This window comes from Rhinolophus ferrumequinum, chromosome 22 (assembly GCF_004115265.2).
Source record: "Rhinolophus ferrumequinum isolate MPI-CBG mRhiFer1 chromosome 22, mRhiFer1_v1.p, whole genome shotgun sequence".
NCBI lineage: Eukaryota > Metazoa > Chordata > Mammalia > Chiroptera > Rhinolophidae > Rhinolophus > Rhinolophus ferrumequinum.
This window is the reverse complement of record NC_046305.1, coordinates 26,281,549-26,305,673: the sequence shown is the minus strand read 5'-3', so window position 1 is coordinate 26,305,673 and position 24,125 is coordinate 26,281,549. Positions and strand designations below refer to the sequence as shown.

Genomic DNA, 24,125 nt, shown 5'->3' with positions numbered 1-24,125 from the left:
GGAAGGCCACATCAACGTCTGGAAAGAAAAAAGCGACCACTTTGTGCCCCTAGCACACAAAGTCTTTTCCTGACAAGCTTTAGACCAGCCTGCAAGGCTGAGGCTGCTTCATCCCTGAGTCCTTCACCAGCAGGTGGTGCCCCACCCCCATCAGGACAGGCCAGCAGCTGGGGACTCGAAGGCCAAGGAACTCCTGCCTTTCCACCCTCGGTGCCCCCGGGTGCTCTGCACTCCCCTCAGACCCAGACTTAATTTCTTTACACTTGAGTTCCAGTTCAGTTTCAACCACCGAATCACTGTGTGATCTAATATCCCTCTAGACCTCAGTTTTCTTAGCTATTAAAAAAATGGGCAGAGGACGTGAAAAGACATTCCTCCAAAGAAGACATACAGGAGTGAAAGAATCTTTCATAGGATGAAATCAAGAGATACATAATGCCTAAACTAGAGGCTAGAAGTAGTAATATGGCATGATATTTAGAGATATGGAGGTAAATAGCCAAAAAAGCAGCTCAAAAGAGCTGAAAGTGGTGACTTCTGGACAGAGGAAAGCATGAGGGAAATGCATTTTATGAGAAATCTTGTAGAATTATTTAGCTGCGATTCAACTATGTACTTATAAAGCTTTAATGATACTTTCTAAAAGAAATAAAAGGGAAATAAGTAAATTGCCCAAGTTCACCCAGATCTGACGTGGTGGAGGTGGGATTTGAACAGCAGCAGGCTGTCTCTAGAGCTGATAGCACAGACACTATGCAATACTGCCTATAAAATATCTACATCCTAGTGCTGTAAAAAGCAAGGGAATGATATATACAAGAAACCCAGGTGGTTAGAAAAGGAAAATTATTTTCTTTATCTCATGGAGCCAGCCACAGCTGCATACTTCCAGTAAGGAGGGTGTCATACAGGATGTCATGTGGGGCTCTCTGGTCCCACTCCCCACATAGGAACGCAGGATATGGCGAGGCCATAAAGGAACACCCACAGAGCCATAGATAGGGGAGTCATAGCACTATATTCTCACTTGTGGCTGGGTTGGAGACATAAGAGGCAGGAGCCACAGGATCCGCAACCCACCGTCCACTTGTCTCTGCCAACCAACCTCATTTGCTAGCTGCAATCCGCCTCTCTGCAATCCATAATTCACACTCTGCCACGCCACGCCATGCCACGCCATGATGCCACACTACCACGCCACACCTTGCCAGTTTAGCCACGGCAGTTATATCAGTGGCTAATGGCTAATCGGTAATAGCCGCTGGCCAACTAGTCACAGCTGATGACCATCTACTACCTGAGCCAGCACCTTTCTATGTGAGGCCGAGGGCCTGGAAACTGCTCTCTGGGACTCTGTCCCCACAGAAGGTAAGAGGAGTCCTGCCCTGAGTCCAGACCTGAGGGGCCTTGATGCTTGGAAGCACCTTCCTCTAAGTTTTCTAAGTGTCCCCTTCAGTGCCTGGGACTGGCCGGGGCCTGTGGTGCCATTTGGACAGGGCTCCCAGTTTCCAGATTCTGCCCTTCAGAGAATTTTCCAACCCTCTACACTCCCTATCTCTCTGCAGTGGGGTTGACCAGACACCCCCAGAAGCTCCAGCACTGGCTGCTATGAGGTCATGCCAGGGCCTATGTGGTCAGGCGGGGCTCCAGGAGAATACACTATTTTATTCTCAGTGTGCTGTTTTATTCACAGGATTGTGTGCAATCGGGCTGCCAGAATGACGCTGATGACAAGATTTTGAGTGGAATAAAATTGTTTGTATAAACAGGGCCCCTGCAAAAACTTGCCCAGAATCTCTGACAGCTGTGGGCAGCTATGTTTTCTGGTCCTGCCATATCCACCTTTCTTCCTGTCCTATAGCATAGCCTTTGCCCATTGGCTATAATTGTTGGTCTCAAAGCACCTAACTGAAGATTGGAACAATTTTATCAGTTACCTAGATGATTTCATCTATTGTTATTAGTTATTCATTCCTTCAGCAAGTATTTATTGAGCACCTACTATGTGCTAGGACTGGAGAAAGCATGGGGAGCAAGATGTATTCCTGCTCTCCCAGAGCTCACAGGCGGAGGGGACACAGAGAGGCAGGCAGATGGGTACAGCTCAGCAAATGTGGTGTCAGGGCAGCAGCTGTGTGTACACAGAAAAGGTGGCCTAACATGGCCTTGAATGGAACCTCAGAGGGGGGCTGCTGAGGGAACTGTGGTTTGGGATGGGGGGCTGGACTTCCAAGTGCTCTTCTAAGTCCCAGGTTCTATCCCAGTCCAGCGCTTTCCACTGTTTCAGGTTATAAGTGAGCTTGGGTTTCTGCCTGTGCATGTTAACTAGGGCCTAATGCATTCTCCATGTCTGAACTAAAAAGAACCAGAAGGGAACATCCAAGCAACTTTTCATGGTTCAGTTGGCGCAACTGAGGCCCACAGAGAAATGTCTTGCCCATGTCAGAGGCCAGTCACCAAGCCGAGGCTAGCACTTGGATCTCCGGTCTCCCAGGCCTGGGCTTCTTCCAACTAACTCAAGTATAGGACAAGGTCTGTGTCCCCTTAGGGCAGATGAAACCTCCCGTTTTTTGAAGGCCACTCCACCCCCAGCGGGTGTCACAACCTTTCTCACATCCTCAATTCAGGATCCAAGAATTCTTCAATCAACAAACATTCCTGGAGAGTCTACTGTAAACAAGTCTCCCTGGGAAGACAAATTTCTGCCCCCAAGAAGTCACAGTCTGATGGTGGAGGAGCATATATAGGACAAACACGTGATACGCTGGGGCTTCAGCATCTTTCTTCCTGTGTGTTTGGTCCGTATTAGGCGCTCAGCGAACTGAAGGATCATTTCCAAAGCCGGTCCGCAGTGAGACCCATACGTAGCCCAGGAGAGAAAGGAGGGGCTTTTCCCCCCGTCCAGGTTGTGCGAACCGCTCCCGACGCCCTGGGCGGGGCCGCGCCCGAACATCCCTTACGCCTCCTTCTGCGTCCTGGTCCCGCTCGGTGCGCGAAGGGAGTGGTGCGGGGGCGCGCACGCAGGGTGTCGGGGGCGCGCCGCCGCTCGGGGACGCGCACGGGCTGGTCTCTGCCCTAATGCGGCGGCTGGCGGCGAGAGGCGCTGCGGGGGACGCGGGGGAAGTGGTGCCGGCAGCGGACAGCACAGACTGCGCCCAGGGCCGGAGCCCGAGCCCTTGGAGGTAGGTGAGCGCGGACACCAGAGAGATGGGGGTGGGGGCCCAACGGGGGTCGTGGGAACCCAGTTAGAGACACTCCCTTTTTCCCCGCCCTCCCCTTTCGGTCTCCATCCCCCGACCTGTCCCCATCCCCCTCTGTCCACATCCCGTCCTTTCTCTTCACACCGTCACCTGCCCTGAATCCATCCTGTTCTGTCCATATCTGCACCCCACCCCCATCCAGCTCCCGACCCCTGCACACCCCATACCCTTTCTATCTCATTGGCCACATCCCCTCCCCCTTCTTGCATCCTAACCGTCTTCCCCCTTTCCTTCTGTCCCTGCCTCCTCCACGAGCCCTGCCGTGATACCTCTGTTTACCTACACACCCCACTTTGTGTGATCCTCGTCCCTTCTATTTATCCTACCCTGCACATGAGCCCCTCTCCTTGCCTTCCCCAGCTCTCTCCCCGCCTCATACCCCATCACTCTGTGTGCCTGTCTCTCCATCAGCCCCCTCACAGTCCTTTCCGGGTCCCCTCTGCACCCTGTCCCAGCTCCTTCCCAGCTGCTTCGGTCCCTCTCAATAACTCCATCTTCTGCCCCTTGGCTGTTAGCTCGCATGCCCCCGTCACCTTCCCCACCTGCCCTTCTCAGTGATGCTTGTAGCCACAGGGCTTGTACTGAGCCCCTCACCTGCCACTGGGCCCTCCTTCTCTGCTTGGGGAGGCCTTAGGCTCTGAAGGCCCAGTGTACTTGCCACTGCCACTTATAACCCCTTTCTGCATGTTTGGTCGTATTCATGATTTGGGGGCAAAGGGTGCTGGGGTTGCTAGACCTTTCTTGTGTTCCGCTTCACCTAGCTGTTCAGGTTTGTTTCCTAGATGGACTGGGGGAGGGGTGCTAAGCATAGGGAAGCTGGATGGGGAAGAGGCAGGGTCAGAGGAATGGCTGAGTAGCCTCTTCCCGGTCTTGTTCTGAGCTTTGGGATGCAAAGGCCTGGATGAGGAGCCGCACTGGAGAATTTTGGATTTTAGAAGGGATTCTTCCTCAGCCTCCAAGTCAGCACTTTGGCTTCAGGAGCTGTCATGAGTGTAGCCAACGGGCTGGGCTGAGAGTGGGCAGAGTGCTGAATCACCTAGACTCTGATCCCCATGGCAGCCCCTCTCCTGCCCTGCCTGAGCCAGGTTCTGCTCCTGATTCCTTCTTGGCATTTCTCAATGGGGTGTGTGTGTGTGTGTGTGTGTGTGTGTGTGTGTGTTGGGGAGAGATGCCTTTTCCCTCAGTCTGGAGGAGTGGGTAACAGTATCCCTTTTCTGCCTGTCCATCTCCATGGGATGATGTGTCATATCTACCCTTGGAACTATGGTGAACCCTGCGGGGCCTTAGTCAAATCTCCAGCAAGGGCAGACTGCAGAGCAGGAGTTGAATTGTTTGTATGGGCCAGAGACTGGCAAGTTCAGAACCCACCAAACTTGAGACTCAAGTGGGAGAAGCCTAGCCATAATGTGTGTGGAAAGAGGAAGCCCCTGGAGATAAAGGCCATATCAATTGTGGGAAGGGGGTAGGGGACAGGGAGAAGAAGAAAGGCAGAGACCTGTCCTCCCCTGGTTTGGGAATGAGTGGATCTGGTGGAATTGCATTGCAGGAAGAATTGAAGAAGGTGAGTGGGGGTGGGGGTGGGGGTCTGCTATGCATCTAATACTTTCTACCTTTTGTCTTGACTGAGCTGGCACTTCTGAGGGAGTAATTTCTCCCTCTTGTCTTTGGATTCAGCTGAAGATTGTGTGTGTGTGTGTGTGTGTGTGTAGAGAAAGGATGAGAATAACACAAATGAGGAAAGAAACATTTACATTTAGCCCTGTAAATTGTGTTTACCTCATGAAACAGGGAGTGGCAGCCCAATTCCTGTCTTGGGGACATCAGCTAAAACCCCCAGACTTAAATTGGAGGTTAAGAGCAAGTTGCTGACTGATCTGTCCCTTCTCCGCCAGGTTCCCTAACTTTAGAAATCTGAGTGGTTGGACTCCAGCTCATGTGCCGCAACTCTGAGTGGGACTCCGGCAGTGCCTGGCAAGGGGGACGGGGGGCGTGCAGCTGGAGGACTGGCTGTCCTCTGCTTTGTTGCCCTTCTGTGCCCCCTTCCCGTCAAGAGTGGGGGTGGGGCAGGAAGCTTCCCCTGGCATTTCCTGGTCCAGGAGGCGACATCACCTGGAGATGTCATCCTCGAGAGCTGATAGGATTAAGGTTCTGCCATTTAAATGTTTGATTTGGGCTCAGGTTAAGTGGGGGATTCTGATAACAATGTACATATATCCTAGTTTTGTGAAATGAATCTCACTCCATATGTTTTGTTTGACATCACAAAGGCTACACAGAGATCCACTGAGGCACAGAGAAAGAGGAGCCAGCTCCCTGGAAAGCTCTCTGTGGCTCTGAGGGGCTGACTCTTTCAGGGGCACATTGAGGAAGTGGCTGATATTTAGGGGGTGGGTTCTGGTTTTGGATATCAGAAGGGGGGAGGCACAGAGGAGGGTCCTATTTCTGCAGTGACTGAGGGACAGGCTTCCAAGTCTCACATCACTCTGGTGTTGCAACTTGTTCCCTTCCCCTGGCACCACTCTCCTCCAAGACCATCTAAGAGCTGGGATGTGAGGATCATCACTTAGTCTTTAGGAAAAAAAATTCTTAAGCAACCAGAAAGGGAGAGACAGAGAGGTGCAGGCCTCAGTCTGTTTGGTCTCGAGGAGGAGAGGAGAAAGAAGTGAGAGGAATTTAAGGCTGGTTACATACTTATTCCTTTAACAAATGCTAATTAAACCCTAAAATGTGCTGCTCTGCTGGGTGGTGGGATCCTAGAGATGAAAACAAGACAGGGTCTGATCTCTCAGAGCTCCCAGTGTAGTGGAAAAGAGAGACAAGAAATCAGACAAATAACACAGATAAGCTGGAGTGAGAACGTCTGGACGGGCGTTGAACGGCGGCATGTTTCATTCCAGTGGTGTTAGCCCCCTCTCCACCACAGCTGTGAGGAGGGCTGGGTTGAAGCTACCCTGAGTGGTAGGTCAGGGCTGGCTCTGAAGTGGACTCTGAGGAAAAGAGTGGAGGGGGAGGCAAAACAAGATGTTACCAAATCCCTGGTTTGAGAGGGAAAACGGGATGTTCTTTGTGCAGCCGAACACGGCTAGGTGCTGCCTTAGCCTGATTAGGGGCACCCATAGGGAACTCGGGGACAAGGTCGAGGTTACTTATCCTTCCCATTCTTGTCTCCTAAGCACTTGTATTTGAGGGCCCAAGTATGGTCGGGATATGCTTAGAATGTCAGAGTGAGTCAGAAGAAAGATGCCCAGTTTCTGCCCTTGGGAGGCTCCTGCGCCCGATGGGGAAATAGATCTGTTCTCAGAAACAAGGTGAGTGAACACATTGCAATCTCTGAGGTGGGTGGAAGGGTCTTGCAGGTCTGGGGAGGGCAGCATCATGGAGTCAGAGAAGTCCAGATTGGGAGCGTAAGTGTTGAGCAGGGGAGGCTCTTAGCAGACATGGGCTTGAGCAGAGGTCACCGTGAACATCCATAGCTGAACTGGAAAGGAGTCTCAGGATAGAGATACCTAGCCTCATCTTCTGAGGGCCCTCCTCTTCCCATACACCTAACTGAGTGCATTTCATTAGTGTGTCCTGAGCTTTTGTGTATATCCCAGGAACTGTGCTAGGTGTTGGGCGTATAAGTCAAGTTGAAGAGGCAGAAATGGAAAATTAAAAGTCAGTACAGACAATAGAGGTTATACAGAGTACAAAACAACAGTGGTTAGATGGGTTCTGGCATTGGAGGAGGACTGCTAAGGGGTCACAGTGGACAGGACCTGGAGTGATTGTACCTATTAGGATAGACCCCTGCTTTGGATAAAGCAGCTTGATGTCAAACTTCTGAGCATTTACTCAAAATGCCCAGCTAGTTCCCAGGCTTAGCTGCAAGGGCAGATACTATAATAGATGCATATAGCCTGGGCCTTGGGACTGCAGGGGAGGGCCCTGGGAGCTAATGGCTGTGCTGGGTGCTTGAGTAGGCACTTCCACAGCTTTGCTGACCTTGGCATTGGTCTGATTGTGCCAACCAGCTAAAGAACTCTTGAGCCACCCTCCTTTCATTAGCTCTTGAGGCAAGCCAGGAAAAATTAAAGTGTCATGATGCAATAGTTATCATTATAGAGTGCTTACTAGATGCTAGGCCCCTACTCTGCGCTTTATATACACCATCTCATTTAATCTTCATAGGGATTAGCCCTACATAAAGAAATATGGTTAGGGGCCAGCCCGGTGGCTCAGGCGGTTGGAGCTCTGTGCTCCTAACTCCGAAGGCTGCCGGTTCGATTCCCACATGGGTCAGTGGGCTCTCAACCACAAGGTTGCTAGTTCAATGCCTCGACTCCCTCAAGGGATGGTGGGCTCCGCCCCCTGCAACTAAGATTGAACACAGCACCTTGAGCTGAGCTGCCGCTGAGCTCCCGGATAGCTCAGTTGGTTGGAGCGCATCCTCTCAACCACAAGGCTGCCGGCTCGACTCCCGCAAGGGATGGTGGGCTGCACCCCCCTGCAACTAACAACGGCAACTGGACCTGGAGCTGAGCTGCACCCTCCACAAGTAAGACTGAAAGGACAACAACTTGAAGCTGAACGGCACCCTCCACAACTAAGATTGAAAGGACAACAACTTGACTTGGAAAAAAGTCCTGGAAGTACACACTGTTCCCCAATAAAGTCCTGTTCCCCTTCCCCAGTAAAATCTTAAAAAAAAAAAAAAAAGAAATATGGTTAGGATCCTGGTTTTACAGATAAGGAAACAAACTCAGAGAGGTTGTTGTTTAAGATTGTAGAACAGGTAAGTTGCAAAGCTAGAATTTAGACATATGTTTGTTTGACGTCAAAGTCCATGCTCCTCTCTTATGTTTTGTACTGAGCTCCCCCTACCCTGGTGGAAAAGTAAAGAACTGGGATGTTTTATCTACTTGCACAAGGCTCTCTAGAAAAATCTGTTAGGACTCTGCATGCATTTTTGAGTACCTACAATGTCCTTCTGAAGGATTGATACAGAAATGTGGTTCCTGCTTTCAAGTAGGGGAGAGAAGACAGAAACATGTGAAATCCCTTGGGAATAATACAAGACGGTGTATAGTTAAGTCTTTAGGCCTTGGGCAGTAAAATTTCACAGGAAGGAATGATCCCTCAGTATGGCTGCTGGGGTCAGGGAGGTGACATGGCGTAGTGGAAACTGCTCGGCCTTTGAGTTCAGACAGACCTACATTCAAACTTTGCTTCTTCCACCTACTACCGGAGGAGCTGCAGTTTCCCAGTTTGTAAAATGGGGATATTAATATGAACAGAGATGCAGAGATGTTATAAGGATTAAATGTGATAAGGTAGTGAAGGGCCCAGCACTGTACCCAGCAGTGTTACTTACCAAATGCCAGCTGCTGTTCGTAGAGGAGGTGGGAATGGAGCTGAGCCTTGAAGAACTGGCAGAATTTTGAAATGTAAGTTAAGAGGAGGGTATTCTAGAGGAGGGAACCCACCAGGTGTATAAGCAAAAACTTGATGAGTTCAGATTCCCTGGCAAAGAAGTGACCTGCCATATCAGCCTGTCTCCCCACATTCCTGCAGTAAAGTTACAGAAAAGGTCATGATGAAAACATGAGGGGCTTGTGTTCTACTTCTGGTCCCATGATTAACAGAGCTTAAATGTGTTTCTCTGTAAAACTAGAAGATTGCTGCTAGTCTCTTGTCCCAGAAGCCCATGTCTCTGGAATTGATGTCATTGATTAATTTCTTGGCCTGTATTTTCTCTCCCAAATGCCATGCTATGAAAAAGCTGGAGTGCCTGGGTCCTGGTAGGGTCATTTCCCGGGGTCGTCCTCATTCCCCAGCCGACTCCTGCAGCTCCTCTGAGAAGCAGCTGCCTGAGCATCTGCTTCCCCTCCTGCACTTGCTCCTCCTTGCTCTTCCCCTCCCAGGCTGGGCCAGCACCTCCTGGCAACCCCTCTCCCGTCATTATGATGCTAAGCGTGTTGTTAATTTTTCTGAGATGCTGAAAGAAAGCCCCAATCTGTTCTAGTGAATTTAATTAGAGAAAGGCTTGGAGGGCTTCAGAACCTCTTACCAAGATCACAATAAATAGAGTTAAGGAGATAAACAGCCTGGGATCAGCGGCTCAGGGGTAAGAAGGGAAGATTTCCCACTCAGTCCTAGAATGAGGAAACCTGGCACCCAGGGTTGAAAGAAGGCTGTGTGAGCTGTTGTCCACCAGGTGGGCCCCATTTGGGGCCGTTTTTGCCTGCCCTATCTGGCCCATGTACTTAGCTTCACATCTAATTTTGCCTTTGGGTCGCAGCCGTCCCTCTGGAGAAGGTTTTACCGTTCCCATCATCATCACCAAGCATTTACTGAGGACCTGCTATATGGCTAAGGGGTACCACACCATCTTCTGGAGCAATGTGGAGGCTCTAAGACCCTGTTTCTGCCCTATAGGAGATAAGAGAACACATGTTCAAATATAAGAAACATTTGCTAATTCCAGGCAGTAAATGCAAGAAGGTTGACAGGAGATTATGTTGGGCTTGGGTGATCTGGAAAAGCCTTTTGCAAGAGGAAGTACTTGAGGTGGTTTTTGAGACACCAAGACTTGAAGACTTAATAATCAGAATGGCTGCAAAGGCAGGAATGTGGACGGGATCTTTGACTCATGATGAATAAATTATATGGCTTGAGTGGTGGGTGCATATAATTCCGTAGTGAGGATATGTCTGGAGCAGTGTATTCAGATACAATCATAGAGGAACCTGATCACTGGTGTCTTTACTCTTCTAACCTGGTTGTACTGGCATCTCCCTGCTTTCCTTCTCTGAGCACGTAGGATGGCCAGCTTGGGGAAGGGCCTAGGACAGGATGGTTCTGGCCTTTGTGCTGAGCTCAGTCTCCTGGATTCAGTTTTGGTCACTTGGGTGGGTTGACCAGATGTTAAGTTTTGTTCTCAGATCTTGTGACTTTCCTGGATGAGATAGCTGGCAGAGCTATTCCAGTGTCTTTTCCAGTGATGAGAATTCCTTCTTTCTTTACTGATGCTGGCCAATTTGCTTCTGCAGTAGTATTTTGTGCAAGCATTTAATGGAATGTTCCAGTCAGGGTCAGTGAGTTTCATAACTCAACTCTTTATATTGCTAAGTGTTCTCGGAGTGTGCATTATATGCATGTGTCGTGTGCATTTTTGTGTGCATGCTGCCTATGTTAGTGAAATTATTCTAACTAGATTGGTTCTAGTTCGATCTTTATTTATAATACAAAAGTTATTAAACATTTCCAGGCCTTAATTTGCTCCTATTATGTGTAGATTCATAAGCTGAATGCTTTGAGGATAGGATTTTAAACATGTGGAGGTATTATAACTATCATTTTGACAAGGAGTATAATATTGAGCTGAAATTTTAAGTCAGTTCTCCCTCCCCCCTGGAACTTCTTGACTTGGGAGATTAGCCAGAATTTTATTTTGGGGTACCACAAAAGATGCTTTTTGTCATTTTCCATAATCTACCTGGGCTTATGCATAATTATTAGTGAAGTTAGTACACTGCTGTCAGGTGTTGGTTGACCTATCCATGTGTGTTTGCATGAGAGACATTGTTATAATGCCACTGTTATAATACCCATTGTGTGATATTTTCCCACATGTTGGAGGTGACATGTTCTTTATGAAGGAAAATGCCTCTGAGGCCCCAGGCAATTTTCCTCTGCTGACGTAGGTGAGGACAGAAACTGGATCGCTGATTATCATCACACACTGAGTGGAATTAAAGACTTTGTGACTCACGTTGGGAGCTTAAACAGGGTTCTGGCTGACCCCAGCCCTGGACTCTGCCTTGGTTTGTTTTTACATAATGTTCATTGCATCTGCAGTTGCTCTTTGAAGCCTCTGCTCTGTGCACAACATATGTCTGAGTGGCAACTTGTTTTGAGAGAGTCCTTGACTCATTGAATGTTAGACATGGTTAGTCTAAGATCATGATTTTACTGATCAAGAAACAGACGCTGAAGGGTGATGCAGTTTGCTTGTGACTGCATGGCTGGTGTTGGCAGAGCTAGCTCCTCCACATACTGTACCACTAGGAGCTTTAAAAACCACATCTCAACATAGTAATTATACAAGACGATATGTAATGAAGTTCCCTAAAGCATGCTCTAAACTAGACGTGCTTTGGGATCTCAGAGAAGAGAGGAAATCAATGTAGACTAAAGTCCTTTTGGGAGATTTAGAAGAGCCTCAGGGGCTGGTTTAGGTCTCTAAGAATGGCTAGGATTTGAATAGGTAATGGTAAGGATATGGGCATTTCTGGTGGGATAAGGGAGCATAATCAAAGGTTTAGAGGAGGGAAGGTGTGGTCAGGCATTGAATTGGCCAAGGAGCAGGGGAAGGTGCAGCTGGAGGGAATGCCAGGGGCCAGGCTGCAGACAATCTTGACTGACTGAGGAGTTGGTCTTTTTCTTGGAGTTGGGGAGGAGCATTTAAAGCTTCTTAGCTGAGCTTGCTCTTGCTGTGAAGAAGAGGTTGTGGTATTAGGAGAAGTGAATGGGAAATCTCTTCACAGGCACCTAGTGGTGTCTGGGAATTAGTTCATTCTGAAGTGTTGTCCAGAGAAAAGCGGAGTGCTTGTACTTTCTCTTGGGCGCCAGTAGGGAGCTTGTTGCTGTCCAGGGTGCTGACCTGCCATCTGAAAGATTTTTCTCATCAATAATGCCAGGTTAGAAAGTAAAGCCAGGGAATGCTTAGAACCTACCAAAGGGATCTAGAAAACAATTCTGGCCACAACTAGGTTGTGTGTGGGCTTTCTGGCAGCAAACTGGTTTACAGCATCTGACTTTACAGTCTTTGTGATGAAAGCAAAAGTATGGGTTGGGGAAAACTAATAATGGCCCTCCTAAGAAGAGACCATGTGTGTGCACATATGCATACTAAAATGACTCAATTTGTAGCCCTGTACGTTTTGCTGTAGAGTCTTTGTATTTACATGAGAATCTTAGCACATTGCTTCTTTCATTGTGGAAAGTGCACTCCTTCTGCTCAGCATTTCAGAGTACCTGAAACTTCTTCAAACACGGAGAGAGTAACAGAAGTTCCCAGAAGACCCTACTCATTACTTCAAATGAAACATCTAAATGTTTAATGTTAGTACTGTCCAGTAGAGCTTTCTGTGATGACGGATGTTCTGTATGTGTGCTGTCTAACATCGTAGCACTAGCCACACCTGGCTTCTGAGCACTTGGAATGTAGCCGATGTGACTGAGAATTGAATTTTTAGTTTAATTTAATTTAAATGTGTGGCTAGCGGCTACTGTATTAGACTGCACAGCTTTACAGTCAGAATCTCGACCTTTGCCACTTTCTCTTGCTTTTTGGTTCCTCATGCCTAAACCTCTGTGATGTAGAGTAAAGTAGACTTTGGAACGGGGGTGAGTTTGACGCATTGCTGAAGAAAGCCCCACGCTCAATCTGAACTGGAAGTCTGCATCTGACTGTGAGTTCTGCCTTGACTTCCTTATTGTCACAGTGAAAACAACCATCCATGATGCACTGCAGTTTTCTTTTCAAGGGCAGAGAGAAGGCTCCTTGAATTCTGGCTGAGGTTCCAGGGACCTGATGCAAGACTTTTTAGAGACTTGAATGGGCGAGTGATGCTGTGTGTACAGCCCAGGAAATTGGCTTTAGGATAAGGTGGCATGCCGGTGATGTGCTGTTGTGTCGGATGGGCATCCAGCAGAGAGAAGTTCCTGGTCTTGCTATATCTCCCTTTCTAACTCCTGACATCTTTATATCCTGTTTACCTGGTATGGTGGACATGGCCCAGGACGGGGCTATGGGTGAGTAGTAGAGGTACCAGAGGGAAAAAATGCTTTAAAATGCCAATCAACAAATAAGTGAAAATAACCTGTCAAAAGACAGGAGCAGGAAATGTCCCTGTGTTGACATATATCAGTGCCAATAGGCCTGCCTAACCTTATCGTAAACATGCTTGAATTCCTTGGTTCTCTGGTCTTAGACTTGCCATGTATAAATCTGATTTCATAAACCAGACTGCATGCTTTCTGAAGCCATACCCTATAGTTTTCTCCTGTAGAATTTCAATGTGCTTATAATAATCCTTAATAAGCACCTGCTTATGAGTAGCTCTTTGTTAGCTTGGCACTATGGCTTTGACTCATAGAAAATGTGTGCACTTGAACACAAATAACTTTTATCGAGCCACTGCTGGACACAAGTCTCTGTACTTGGTACTGTGGACAGTGACAAAGGAGGAGCCAAGGATGGTTATTCTCAGTCTAATGGGAGAGCAAAGGCAGGCATGTGTGAAAAATGACACACAACTGATAGAAACAAAGAACGGGTAGCCCAGATGCAGGGTGGGGGGTGGGGTGCAGTGTGCTTGAGTGGCCAGATTATGTGTGTGTCTCTGTCTGTCCTTCTTTCAAGGATTCTCTCCTTGATGAGGCTTAGCTGGTACCAGCCACCTCCATGCCTGTGGTGACAGTGCTTCCTTTATGGTGCGTCAGGCAGTTCACTGTCTCACGGGGGCTGTGCTGAGCTGCCTGTTCCGCAGCAAAGAGCACTCGGGGAGGGGGGTTGGGGAAGAGGACTGTGTGGAAGAGGAAGAAACTCCTTTTTTTTCTCGTCACTTAAATGGTGACAGGGTTTTGCTCTTAGATATCCTAGTCACAGAAGCGGCCTGATGGGACTCCAGCAGCTCTTATACATGAAGCCCTGTGATGCAGGCCCAGGTGTAGCTCGAGAGGAGACGAGAAGCAGAGCTTGGTGACGTGGCTCCCCACATCACCTGAGTCCCCCTGCCCCCCGCCTGGCAGGGAGCAGTGGGCTGCATCTCCCAGCCGGGCTGGGAAGGGACTTCTCTGGCTGCCTCACAGGGAGGAGCCTGTCCTTTTTTGTCCTCCATGTACTCTCGAGTCACCTGGAGTCTTGTCACAGTGCACATGCAGAATCAGTAGGTCCGGATAGGGCCTGAGATTCTGCCTTTCTGACAGGCTCCCAGGTCATGCTGGTACTGCCAGTCAGCAAACCACACTGATTGGCAGGACCTTATCCGTGGGTTCTCAACCTGTAACATGCTGGCCTCAACTGGGGAGATTTTAAAATGTGCTCATGCTGGGACCCACTCTATACCAAACAAATCGCCACCTCTGAGAGGCGGGTCTAGGCACCAGAATGTTTTAAAGACCCTCCAGGTGATTCTGCTATACAGCCAGGCTGAAAACGACTGGCTTTCTGGATAGTTTTTCTTCTCCCTGTGAGATGCTGTTCCCCTGGCTGTGTCTCCCTTACCCCAAGAGACTAAGTGCCTGAAGGGCGACCAAATGACATATATCACCAACCCTGCCCTGCTTGTGGTCGTTAGCTTGACTGGTTACGGCATCACGCCCAAGGGCTCTATCCTGTGGCTGCACCATTAGTCATGAGGGATCAAAGCTGTGGCTGGCTTGGAACAGGCCAGTTCCCTCTTAGAACAAGTCAGAGTGGCTTCCAGTGTCTGGGACCATGCCTGGAACTTAGAAACTTGCAGGAAATATATATTGAATGGATGATTATTCCAGTGTGGGGTGGCAGGAAGGGCACTGGATTAGGGATCTGAAGACCCGAGGGATTAGGGATCTAAAGGGACCAGGGCAAGTTATTTAGCCTTCCTTAGCTTTAATTTTCTCAGTGGCAAAATGGGGATCATGATGCCTACCCAACAGGGCTATTTAAATAAGAAGAATAAATGCTAGTGTTGTATAAATCAGCAATTGTGTAATAGTTCATTTTAAAAGTGGCAGGGCAAAGCCATGGCTATCGGTCCTTTAATCCTCATTCTAACAGACCCTCCCAGGTTCCACCATGCATGCCTGTCTGCAGAACAAGGGAGCTAAGGGAGGTGCCGTTGACTGGACCCCTACTGCATGTCAGGGACTATGTGAGACGCTTGGCTTTTGTAATCCCATTTATTTATGACAACCCTTGGATTGGATGTTATTATCCACATTACACTGAGAAAATGGGGACTCAGAATGGGAACCAACTAGCCCAAAGTAGGACAGCTCTAAGTGGTAGAGCTGGGATTGGATCTGATTCCAAAGTCTACCCTGGCTTACTACCCAGCAGACAGCTCTGAGTTCCAGCACACGCTGATGGCTTCTTTGTTTGAGAAGCTCCCTTGCCTGGGAGTCGCTTATATTGAAGAGTAAGAGCAGAGTCTAGGTATCCTGGAAACTCTAATCTTCCATTAGGAATGTTAGGGTCTGATGGCACCAGAGCTTTGAGTCTTGGCTAACACTGCACTATACAGCCACTGCTCAGTCTTCTTCTGGCCCCGAGGTGGAGGCTGGGACACCCTCCCCATGGAAGAATCACCATCTGCTCCCACAGTCCCCTTCTGTTGACAGAGCTATGGAACCCAGCTCTTGTCTATTTTGCCTACATAGGTTTACCTTTCATTCTGGTGCTAAAAGAAAACAGGAGCATAAAGGGGGACAATCCCATGAGCCTCCTCCTGTTCACAGATGTAACATCCACAGAATGTTTTCATCACCTGGTGCTAGCGCTCCCATCCTGGTCGGGGAACCCATCTCCAGTAGGTTCAGTACTGAGACAAGATCCCAATGTCGGTTGTCGTCATGCCCACCTCTGCCGCTTCAGCAGTGCTGCCATTATTCCAAGGGCACATTCTGGCAGAAGTCAGCTGGCTAAGCTGTTCAATCAGAGAGGGGAGGGCTGATTTGCATAGTCTGACCAGTTACGGAGGGATCCAGGCACTTCTCTATGTGTACGTTGACGAGTTCTTTAACTCAGCACCTTACCAGGGATTAGCTGAGACTAACTGGATCCAAACTGAGAAGGAGAACTATATATATAGTTCAGCAGACAGGTAACCCAAGCATGACTACACAGGCACAAATACTGCATGATGGGCTTCAGATGCAAATTTCTAGTGCTCCTCACTGAGACATGACTAACTGTTTATATCCGGTTCACATTTGTCCTCTTGCTGGGTTCTAATTTGGCTGGTTTTTCTCTTATGTATTCCATGAAATTCTGTGCTGGGATATTGCTTTCCTGTATCAGGGCCAGTATTACAACATCCAGAACTTTCTTAAGCTTTGTTTATGAATTGTTCAAAGTTTACTTTTAAGCACAGAAGGTTTATCCATTAGTGTTGCTTCAGTACTTTCTTTGCTAAATCCCCATTTTATATTTTGGTTTTCTTCCCTCTCTTTCTTTCTCTTTGAGTGTCCCTAGGGTTTTCTGTTTCTGAGAACTCTGTTTCCTGTCTCTGGTTCTGTATGGTCAGCATTCTGCTCCTCTGACAGGGATAAAGAGTTCTAGTTAGGCCCTCTCACCCGGAAGCCTGCCCACCCGTGACCCATCTGTGTAACACTATTAAATACCCCACTTAACTACGGAGGTCTGGGATCTTAGTGCTTAATCTTTTCACTCCTACAGACCTGTGGCTACTCGAGCAAAACCTGTCCTGAGTATTTTAGGAATCAGCATAAAGCCTACTGGCCTTCTGGGACTTGGATGGGTTTGGCTGTTGCCCCCACCCCAGGTTTCTGACCCTTTTCCTTCTCGGTCTGGCTGCCCTCAGCAGTGAGGCCATCATGAGTTGTCACACTGCAGCGACAGTTGGTGGAATGTGCAGGTTAGGGGGAGGCCAAGGTTAAAGGAAATGCAGTGAAAGACTGAATGCTGTGTGGCTGGAATGCTGTGGGGCCCTGCTGGAAGGTTCTGGAAGACTGATGCAGGATTGGGGTCAGGGCCTGGGTCAGGTGCTGGCTCCATTCTGAGTCAGACTAGGAAAACCCTCTCTGAATACATCCCATGGTTCTTCTGTGTTCTTGCAACCTTGAAAAATAAAGAGGGAGCTTTTAGCTGGCACCATAAAAAGTCGCAGCTGGGGCTTCTGAGAGCAAAACTGCCTTGTTTCTCATTGGGCTGGTGATGGCATCTAGGGTTACGCAGATGCTGGTGCCTTGGGGACAGACCAAAACAGGCCAAGGACTGTCACTGGTGGGAGGTGCTCTGTTGGCTGGGCCTGTTCATTTGTCTGTGCTCTCCCCATTCTCCCCTCCCCGGGTTCCTTTTCTTTTCTCAGTTCCATTGTGGAGTGCATGTGTCTGGTCCAGGAAGTAGAAGGCAGTGCAAGGCAAGGGCCGGATTCAGAGTGTCTGGGTTCAGATTGGCTCTCTATTCACAAGCTGTGTGTTAGGTGCTGTGAGAATTACAGTGGACAAGAAAAGGTCATTTTTGCCCTCAAATACCTGCATGCTAGTTGAGGAAGCATACCAGGTATCCATGAGTGGCGAAGGTAACTAACAACACAAAGTAATAAAAGGATCAATGAAGATGGATAGCTTAGGCCACAGAGCTCTTGGAGTTTAGGAGAAAGAGAGTTTATTTTAATCTGTGGTAGCCTGGAAAGACTTCACAGAGGAGATTGGGAGATGGACCTCTTACTTGTTCAGTGTTCCTAACAAGCTCGTGAGGGAGGGTCTCCAAAGGGGAGGGGCGGAAATTCAGGCGAAATGGACAGTGCAGTTATCCTCCTGCCTTAATTTCCTAACTTCATGCTGCCTGCGCTCACAGGGAAAAAGGATGATGGGGAGCAAGGGATGACTTTTCAGAGCCCCACAGAGCGTGAAGAAACCAACACAAGAAGGTTAGTCAGGAAGACAAAGGTAGAAGTGAGATGCACATGTCAGGCCAAGGAGTGAGAGTCCGTTTCTCACAATAAGCCATTTTGGTCTCCTTGCCTTGCTTCTTCTGATCTAATTGTATCCTTATCATACCCCTGGCCATACTGAGTTAATACATAAAGCTAATGTATCATTTCCACTGTAGAGGTGGGGAAACCAAAGCCCAGAGAGTTGGGTGGCCAGTGGAGGAGGCAGTGCGAATCCGGGTACAGCCAAGTCAAGTATCCACGTCCTCACTCTTGCCCATGGATTCCTAGTCTAGCTCCCTCCTGCCTTTCTGTGACTCCGGATTCAGCTGGTATCTAGCAGAATAAGGCAGCCCTGGATCCCTAGGTGGGGGACAGAGCACAGTCACCCCAATGCAGGACCTCTTCCAGTTCAAGCAGCTCTGGCCTACAACACCATGTGACCATTACTGTACCCCTCCCAGCTCTGTCAGGCTTCCAAGTCCTGGTCTCAACAGCCATGGGACTTGGTGGCCAGACCTGGGAAGAACCCATTGTCTTCTTGCATTACCTCTGGCTGTGATGGCTGTTGGCTAGCTTGCTTGTTCATTTGTTTTGCGTAGGCTGCTCTGAGCCTTATATTCAGCCACAGCTGGGCGGCTGGCACCTGCTCAACCTTTGCCCTAGTCTGTTCTAGAATTCTCTGTGGTACTGATGGAAGAATGCTGGGTGTGTGTGTGTGTGTGTGTGTGCTCATGCATGCACGCATGCAAAAGAGAGAGAGAGAGAGAGAAGGGGAGAGGAAGGTGTTAGGCTTCCTGAAATCGGAGGAGACCTTTTTGTTCAGAGGGGGCTGGTTCTGGGTTGAGAGGACACCCGACAGATACGGCTGTCTTTTGGGAGCCCCTGTTGTCTTCTTGCAGATGTGTGTAAAGGACCATGTTTATCAGCCTGACCACCAGTGGAAGGACAGGAGGTGTGTTGTCGTCAGAGGTTCTAGGCGTGAGGGGCCCAAGACCTCCCCCATCCCTGTTATTGTTATAGCAACAGCAGTAGCAATGAGAGTGAAGTTAGAACAATGGCAGCTACCTGATATTCAGAGCTTACTATGTGCTAGGCAGCGCGCTAAGGGCTTTTAATAGATAGTGTCTCACTCCACGTTCCATTTAGGATGTATTTCCAGTAGCCTTGTTTTACAGGAAACTGAAGCACAAGGACTTGATTGCTTTTTTTCTGAGTTCTGTCAGCTAGTAAACTGTGCAGTTGGGACTTCCATTCAGATCCTTTTGATTCCAATCTGATTCTAGCAGGTTGAGTTGTTAACCGCCGTGCTGTCCTGAATGCTGAGAAGAACCTTCCTTCTCAGCCACAGGCCCACTGTAACCCCAGCCTCCGCCCCCTTCCCCCCTACTGGAGTAAGAACTGGCACAGGTCCAGGAGGGGAACCCAGCTTCCCGGCTTGTAGCAGGTTCTCTCACCGCCATCTGTTTGTAGAAAGCCTTTGCCGCCCACACCCCTCCACCCACCTACCCAAGACAGCAGCGTGAGAACGGGGGATAGGGCCAGTCCTAATTCTCTTCTACCACGGGGCTACTGACCTTCTTTGCGCTGCCTAGGCAGTGGACAGTCCCAGCTGGGTCTTTCCCTGAAAGTCCACCAGCCCCTTTTCCTTTTTGTCTCCTCAGGCACTAGCGTGCATAGAAAGTCAGGGGCTGTAGAGGATGTTCTCCCTCCTGCCACTCCCAACCCCCTTTCCACTTTTTCTCTCCAGAAAGTTCCACAAACCCAATAGATATGAGTGACTTCTCCCTGGTGCCGTGTTGGATATACTTCCATTTGCATTTGAAGGCAGGCCACTTTATATTTTGCTTCTTCCCCTATGAGCGGTACGTTTGGCAATAAGGGATCGTGGCGGTGGCAGTTGTCAGGTTTGTCTGGCCCTTTCTAGAAGCTCACAGGACCCCTTCAGGGGCAGAGGAAATCAACTGCGTTGCTTAGAGCTGTGATGTTGATAAGAACATGAATACAAAGACAAGGTGGAGGGCAGTGTGGGGTTCAGGGGACTCACCTCTGGCTCTGCCTTTATCTTCGCATTAACCCACTGGATAGAGTAATAATTTCCCTGTTTCCCAGAGGGATACACTGAGACTCAGAGGTGCCCAGAACCCAACGATGAGGGGATGAGAGATGAGGGAAACGTGGAGAATGCATCCTGTCCCTCTCATCCATTCTCTGTCCAGGAACTGACACTACTTCTTAGCAGGGAGCAGCAGGGACTCAGTGGGTTGTATATAATCCCCTCTGTCATTACTTGTTTTGGTAAATTTTATTAAAGTAAAACATACAGTAAAGGACACAAATCCGTACTTTTCATTTTTGAAACATTGGTTTTTCTGGTGATAAAGGTTAAAGTTATAAAATCTGAAAAACACACAAACAAACAAAAACCCAATCATTTGGAAATAACAACTATTAAGGTTTGATGCCAATGTTTTCAGTTCATCTTATTCTGATTTGAGAGTTGTTGCTAGAAACTGGCTTTGGGGACCGAGACGCTACGGCCGGGGTCGGGGAGGGTCTCGGGATGTTTCAGTGCTGGTCCCAGCTGCAGACTAGCTTCTGATCTTCACCTGCAACTTAGAGACGTTATCACTCCTGCCCCCACTGTTCAGAAGTCAAATAATCAGCAATAACACTGGCAGGCCATTACTTATTGAACAGCCTGTATTGTTCAGAATACAAAAGTCAGGCTTGACAGGTTGGGATGAAAGTCCCGTAGCCCTCAAGGGCAGGTATGTCCCCAGGGAGACCAGTTAGTCTGGGTAGATGCTGTGTTTACACACATCTAAATTGGTGTCTGCTTCCAGCTTGCTTCTCAGGCCTCCTTTCAGGGCTTATGAACAAGGCTTTAAGAGCGGGAGCCACTGAGTGGGATCCTGTGGTCCCATTCTTGGGCTTGTCAGCCTCAACCATTTGTATCTGAGCCTCCCTACCTTGATCAGCTTCCGCTGCACATTGACTTATTTTCTGTGAAGTGCTCAGAAGAGTGAGCTGTGAGACCCCTGCAAGTGTTCGCTCGTACCATCACCATCAAGGTCATCATCATCTCGTTCTTCAGGCCAGGATAGAAACTGTCAGCGCTGCCAGGAGTCCAAATCTTGACCCTGCTAGTTCATCCATTTATTCATCCAAGAAACATTTACCAACTACCTCCTATGGGAAAAGAGCTGTGCCTGGCGCTGTGTGGGGTAACCAGGCAAACAGGACAAAGTCCGATTCAGTGACAGCCATTTCCCATCTCTTCCTGTCTGATCCCTTGACACTACCATACCCTCCAGTGGGCTTTGGGGCCAGCCTAGCACTGCCAGGCGCACAGTGAGAAGAGAAGACTCAGTCAGGAGACTAGATACCAGTTCTTGCTCTGCTCTTACTTACCAGCTGACCTCAGCTAAATCCTTCTCATTTCTAGGCCTCAGTTTCTTCATTAGAAAATTCAGGGAGGCAGTGGGTGAAGTAGTTGATGGTTGAACAAGACTCCTTTCCCAGCCTGTGATTCTAAAACTCCGGGGATTCTCAAATGGCTAACAAGGCATCCAACTTCATCTCTGTTTTCAGTCAATCAATAAATACCTTTATTCCATTTTTTCCTCCTTAATATGAAACAGATTGAGCCTCTCCAGGTGTGTAAGGTGTGAGGAGTTCGAGGAGATGGGTGGAATATTATCTGCTGCACACTGCTGACTGCAGGAGTGGTTTTGCCCTCATGGTTTTGATTTGCTTTTCTTAGTCATCTATTGTTTAATTTATCCATAATGAATCACAAATGGAGACAGGAAACATATGGAACTTCATAGAGTTAGTGAGGAACACAATAATAATAATACTATTTCTGCAAATTTGTCTGAAGATCATGGTTAGCACATTGTATTCATTTGACCAGAATTTTTGTATAGCATTTCAAGATGTTTCTAGTACTCAAAAAAAGTGACAGTTATATCCAAGTGGATTTTCATTCACTAACACAGAAGTGCATATAAATCAGTCAGAAAGCTTCTCTCTTTTATAATAGAAACAAAAATTTTAAACTTTACAAAGCGCCAAAGATAACAATTTTCAACTTAAGGTTGTGAGAGCAGCTTTTGACTGCTTTTATACCTTGGTTAAATTTTATGCATTTGATTAAATTGTTACAATGTAATTTGATCCCCATGCCTGACATGATATGACATCTAAAAATGTGTTAACAAATCATGCTTTTTCTTATCTAGTTAATCTGAACTAAATTGGAAAGTATGTACCACTTGCTAAATGGGGGAGGGGGCAGTTGAATTTATGCATGTAATAACCACTATTAAAGATTGTATTATTAAAACGACACTTTATAAACATTTTAGTAAGCTGACCTAAAATAGCATGTTTTCAAACTTAAGAAAAAATAAACAAATTATGTTAACATTTCTTTGGGGTGATAACAAGGTAGAAAGATGGGAAGCTTTAGCAATCTTAAAGATTCTTTCTGGCTCTGACATGCTGAGATTCTAGGATGGTGCAGCGTCTGAAAACCTTGATGAAAAACAGGAGTGTATAATAGTTCGGCTGGGGGTGAGAGAGACAGTATGTCCCCTGCCCCCCAGATTGTTGTTGGAAATGGGTTAGACACATTCTTTGAAAGTCTAGATGTCAGAACTAGAATCAGAGAGGAGCTTTCTGCCTAATTACCCCAGATCTTTCTAACCATTAAATCACTGGATTGTAGAGCTGGCCGGGATGTTAGACACCCATCTGATCCTGTTAGAGCTGCCCCCAATAGAAAGTGGTGAGAATCCTGTGAGGGGCGAGTTCTGTGTCTTAGGCTGTGTCTAAGCAGAGGCTGGGTGATCCCGGGCCTGGGATGATGGGCTGCTCTGTTGTCCTCCACAGCTGGATCCTGCCAGTGGGGCTCAGAAACCAGGGCAGCCAGTGGACAGTACTCTCTCCTCTCCTTTCCCAGCAGCTAAAAATTGTCTTTGGTAAAGGCCAGTCCATGGATAGATGAAGTCAGGGCCTGGGCCTCCTGAGAGCACTGCTGTGGCACCCTGGGGCTTTCACCAGCCTCTTGGGCATTCCTCATCTGGGTGAGCTGGCTTGTGTGCCCTCAGTGGCATCAGAATTTTAGTTACATGTTTGGAGGGAGGGAGCAGCAACCTTTGAAAGAGGCGCAGAGGGCCTGGTCTGGAGGAAAGGCCCTTGGACTTGGACTCAAGACAATCTAGTTGCAAGATTATACTCATGGTTAGGTCTAGGTGTGAAAGACAGGAAGGCAGAGTCCCTCAGAAGGCAGAGCAGACAAGAAGCCAACCCACCACTCAGGCCTCAGTAGCCCAGAACACGTGTTGCCACGCCCCTCACGCCCACGGTGGCTGCTGCTTGTCTGACCATGTTAACAGATGGGAAGCCCAACCTCCAGATAATCTACAAGCCCCACTGGGTTTAGGAATAACCTACCGAATGTCATTTTTATACAGATTATCCTTTCTAATTTTTCTTTTGTTGAGGCTGAAAAGAAATGCTTTTATATACTTGGAGTCCACATTAGAAGTGGGTAGCCTAGCATGTGTTCAGGCTTAGAAATAAGCTGAGCTGCAGATAACTGAGAATTGCTTTTAGTTCTCCATAATCACATTAGCTTATATTTTTATATATTAATCCCTTTTCAACTCTGGTCATTTTGTGTGTGTGTGTGTGTGTGTATGTGTCTCATATACCTCATTTAGATTTGACTGGCCTCTCGGAGCCTCAGCCTAGAGCCTTCTTTCTGCATCTTTCTATACCTAGTACTCAGTAACTGGCTCCCACATTATTTGGGGGTTCAGTTAAAATGAAGCCAACTAAAGCAGAGGGTTTATAACCCCGAGCCAGTCCTTTGTGTTTCAGTGCTATCTGAGAGAGCCATTTGCTGTGTATGTGTGAACACAGCTATTCACATGGCCCATGCCTCCTGGTATCATGTGGAGCCCGTGCCAGCCCCTCCATATCTCACAGACGAGTTTAGAGAGGTCTCTGATGCTCTAGGGTTGCCCACTTAGAGAGTGAGAAGGGAGTCCCCATGGGGAGGGTGTGAATGAGTTTGTCAGCTGGGCTTCTCAGGACACACACCCTTTCCTCCCGCTACTGGGTTGTCTAGGCACACTGGTGGATCTCTGCTGGCACGGGGAACCCACACTAGGGAGGAGGGGAAAGGGGTTGGAGGGAGACAGGGCAG

General features: G+C 48.2%; 1 protein-coding gene across 26 annotated transcripts in view; it reads left to right on the top strand.

Annotated features, from left to right (window-relative positions):
- Window positions 1-3,048: 3,048 nt before the first annotated feature.
- The window catches only part of NFASC (neurofascin), a 181,568-nt gene continuing 160,491 nt past the window's right edge, over window positions 3,049-24,125 (top strand). For 12 of the 26 annotated variants that reach the window (XR_004421659.1, XR_004421658.1, XM_033093330.1 and 9 more), the window contains exon 1: window positions 3,062-3,182. Coding sequence is in view for 23 of the 26 variants with exons in the window: in XM_033093330.1 (XP_032949221.1) it covers window positions 3,079-3,182 (104 nt within the window). In the remaining 3 variants the exon portion in view is untranslated. Of the gene's footprint in view, window positions 3,183-24,125 lie in introns of all 26 variants that reach the window. The other 14 variants (XM_033093346.1, XM_033093345.1, XM_033093352.1 and 11 more) reach the window with 6 other exon arrangements.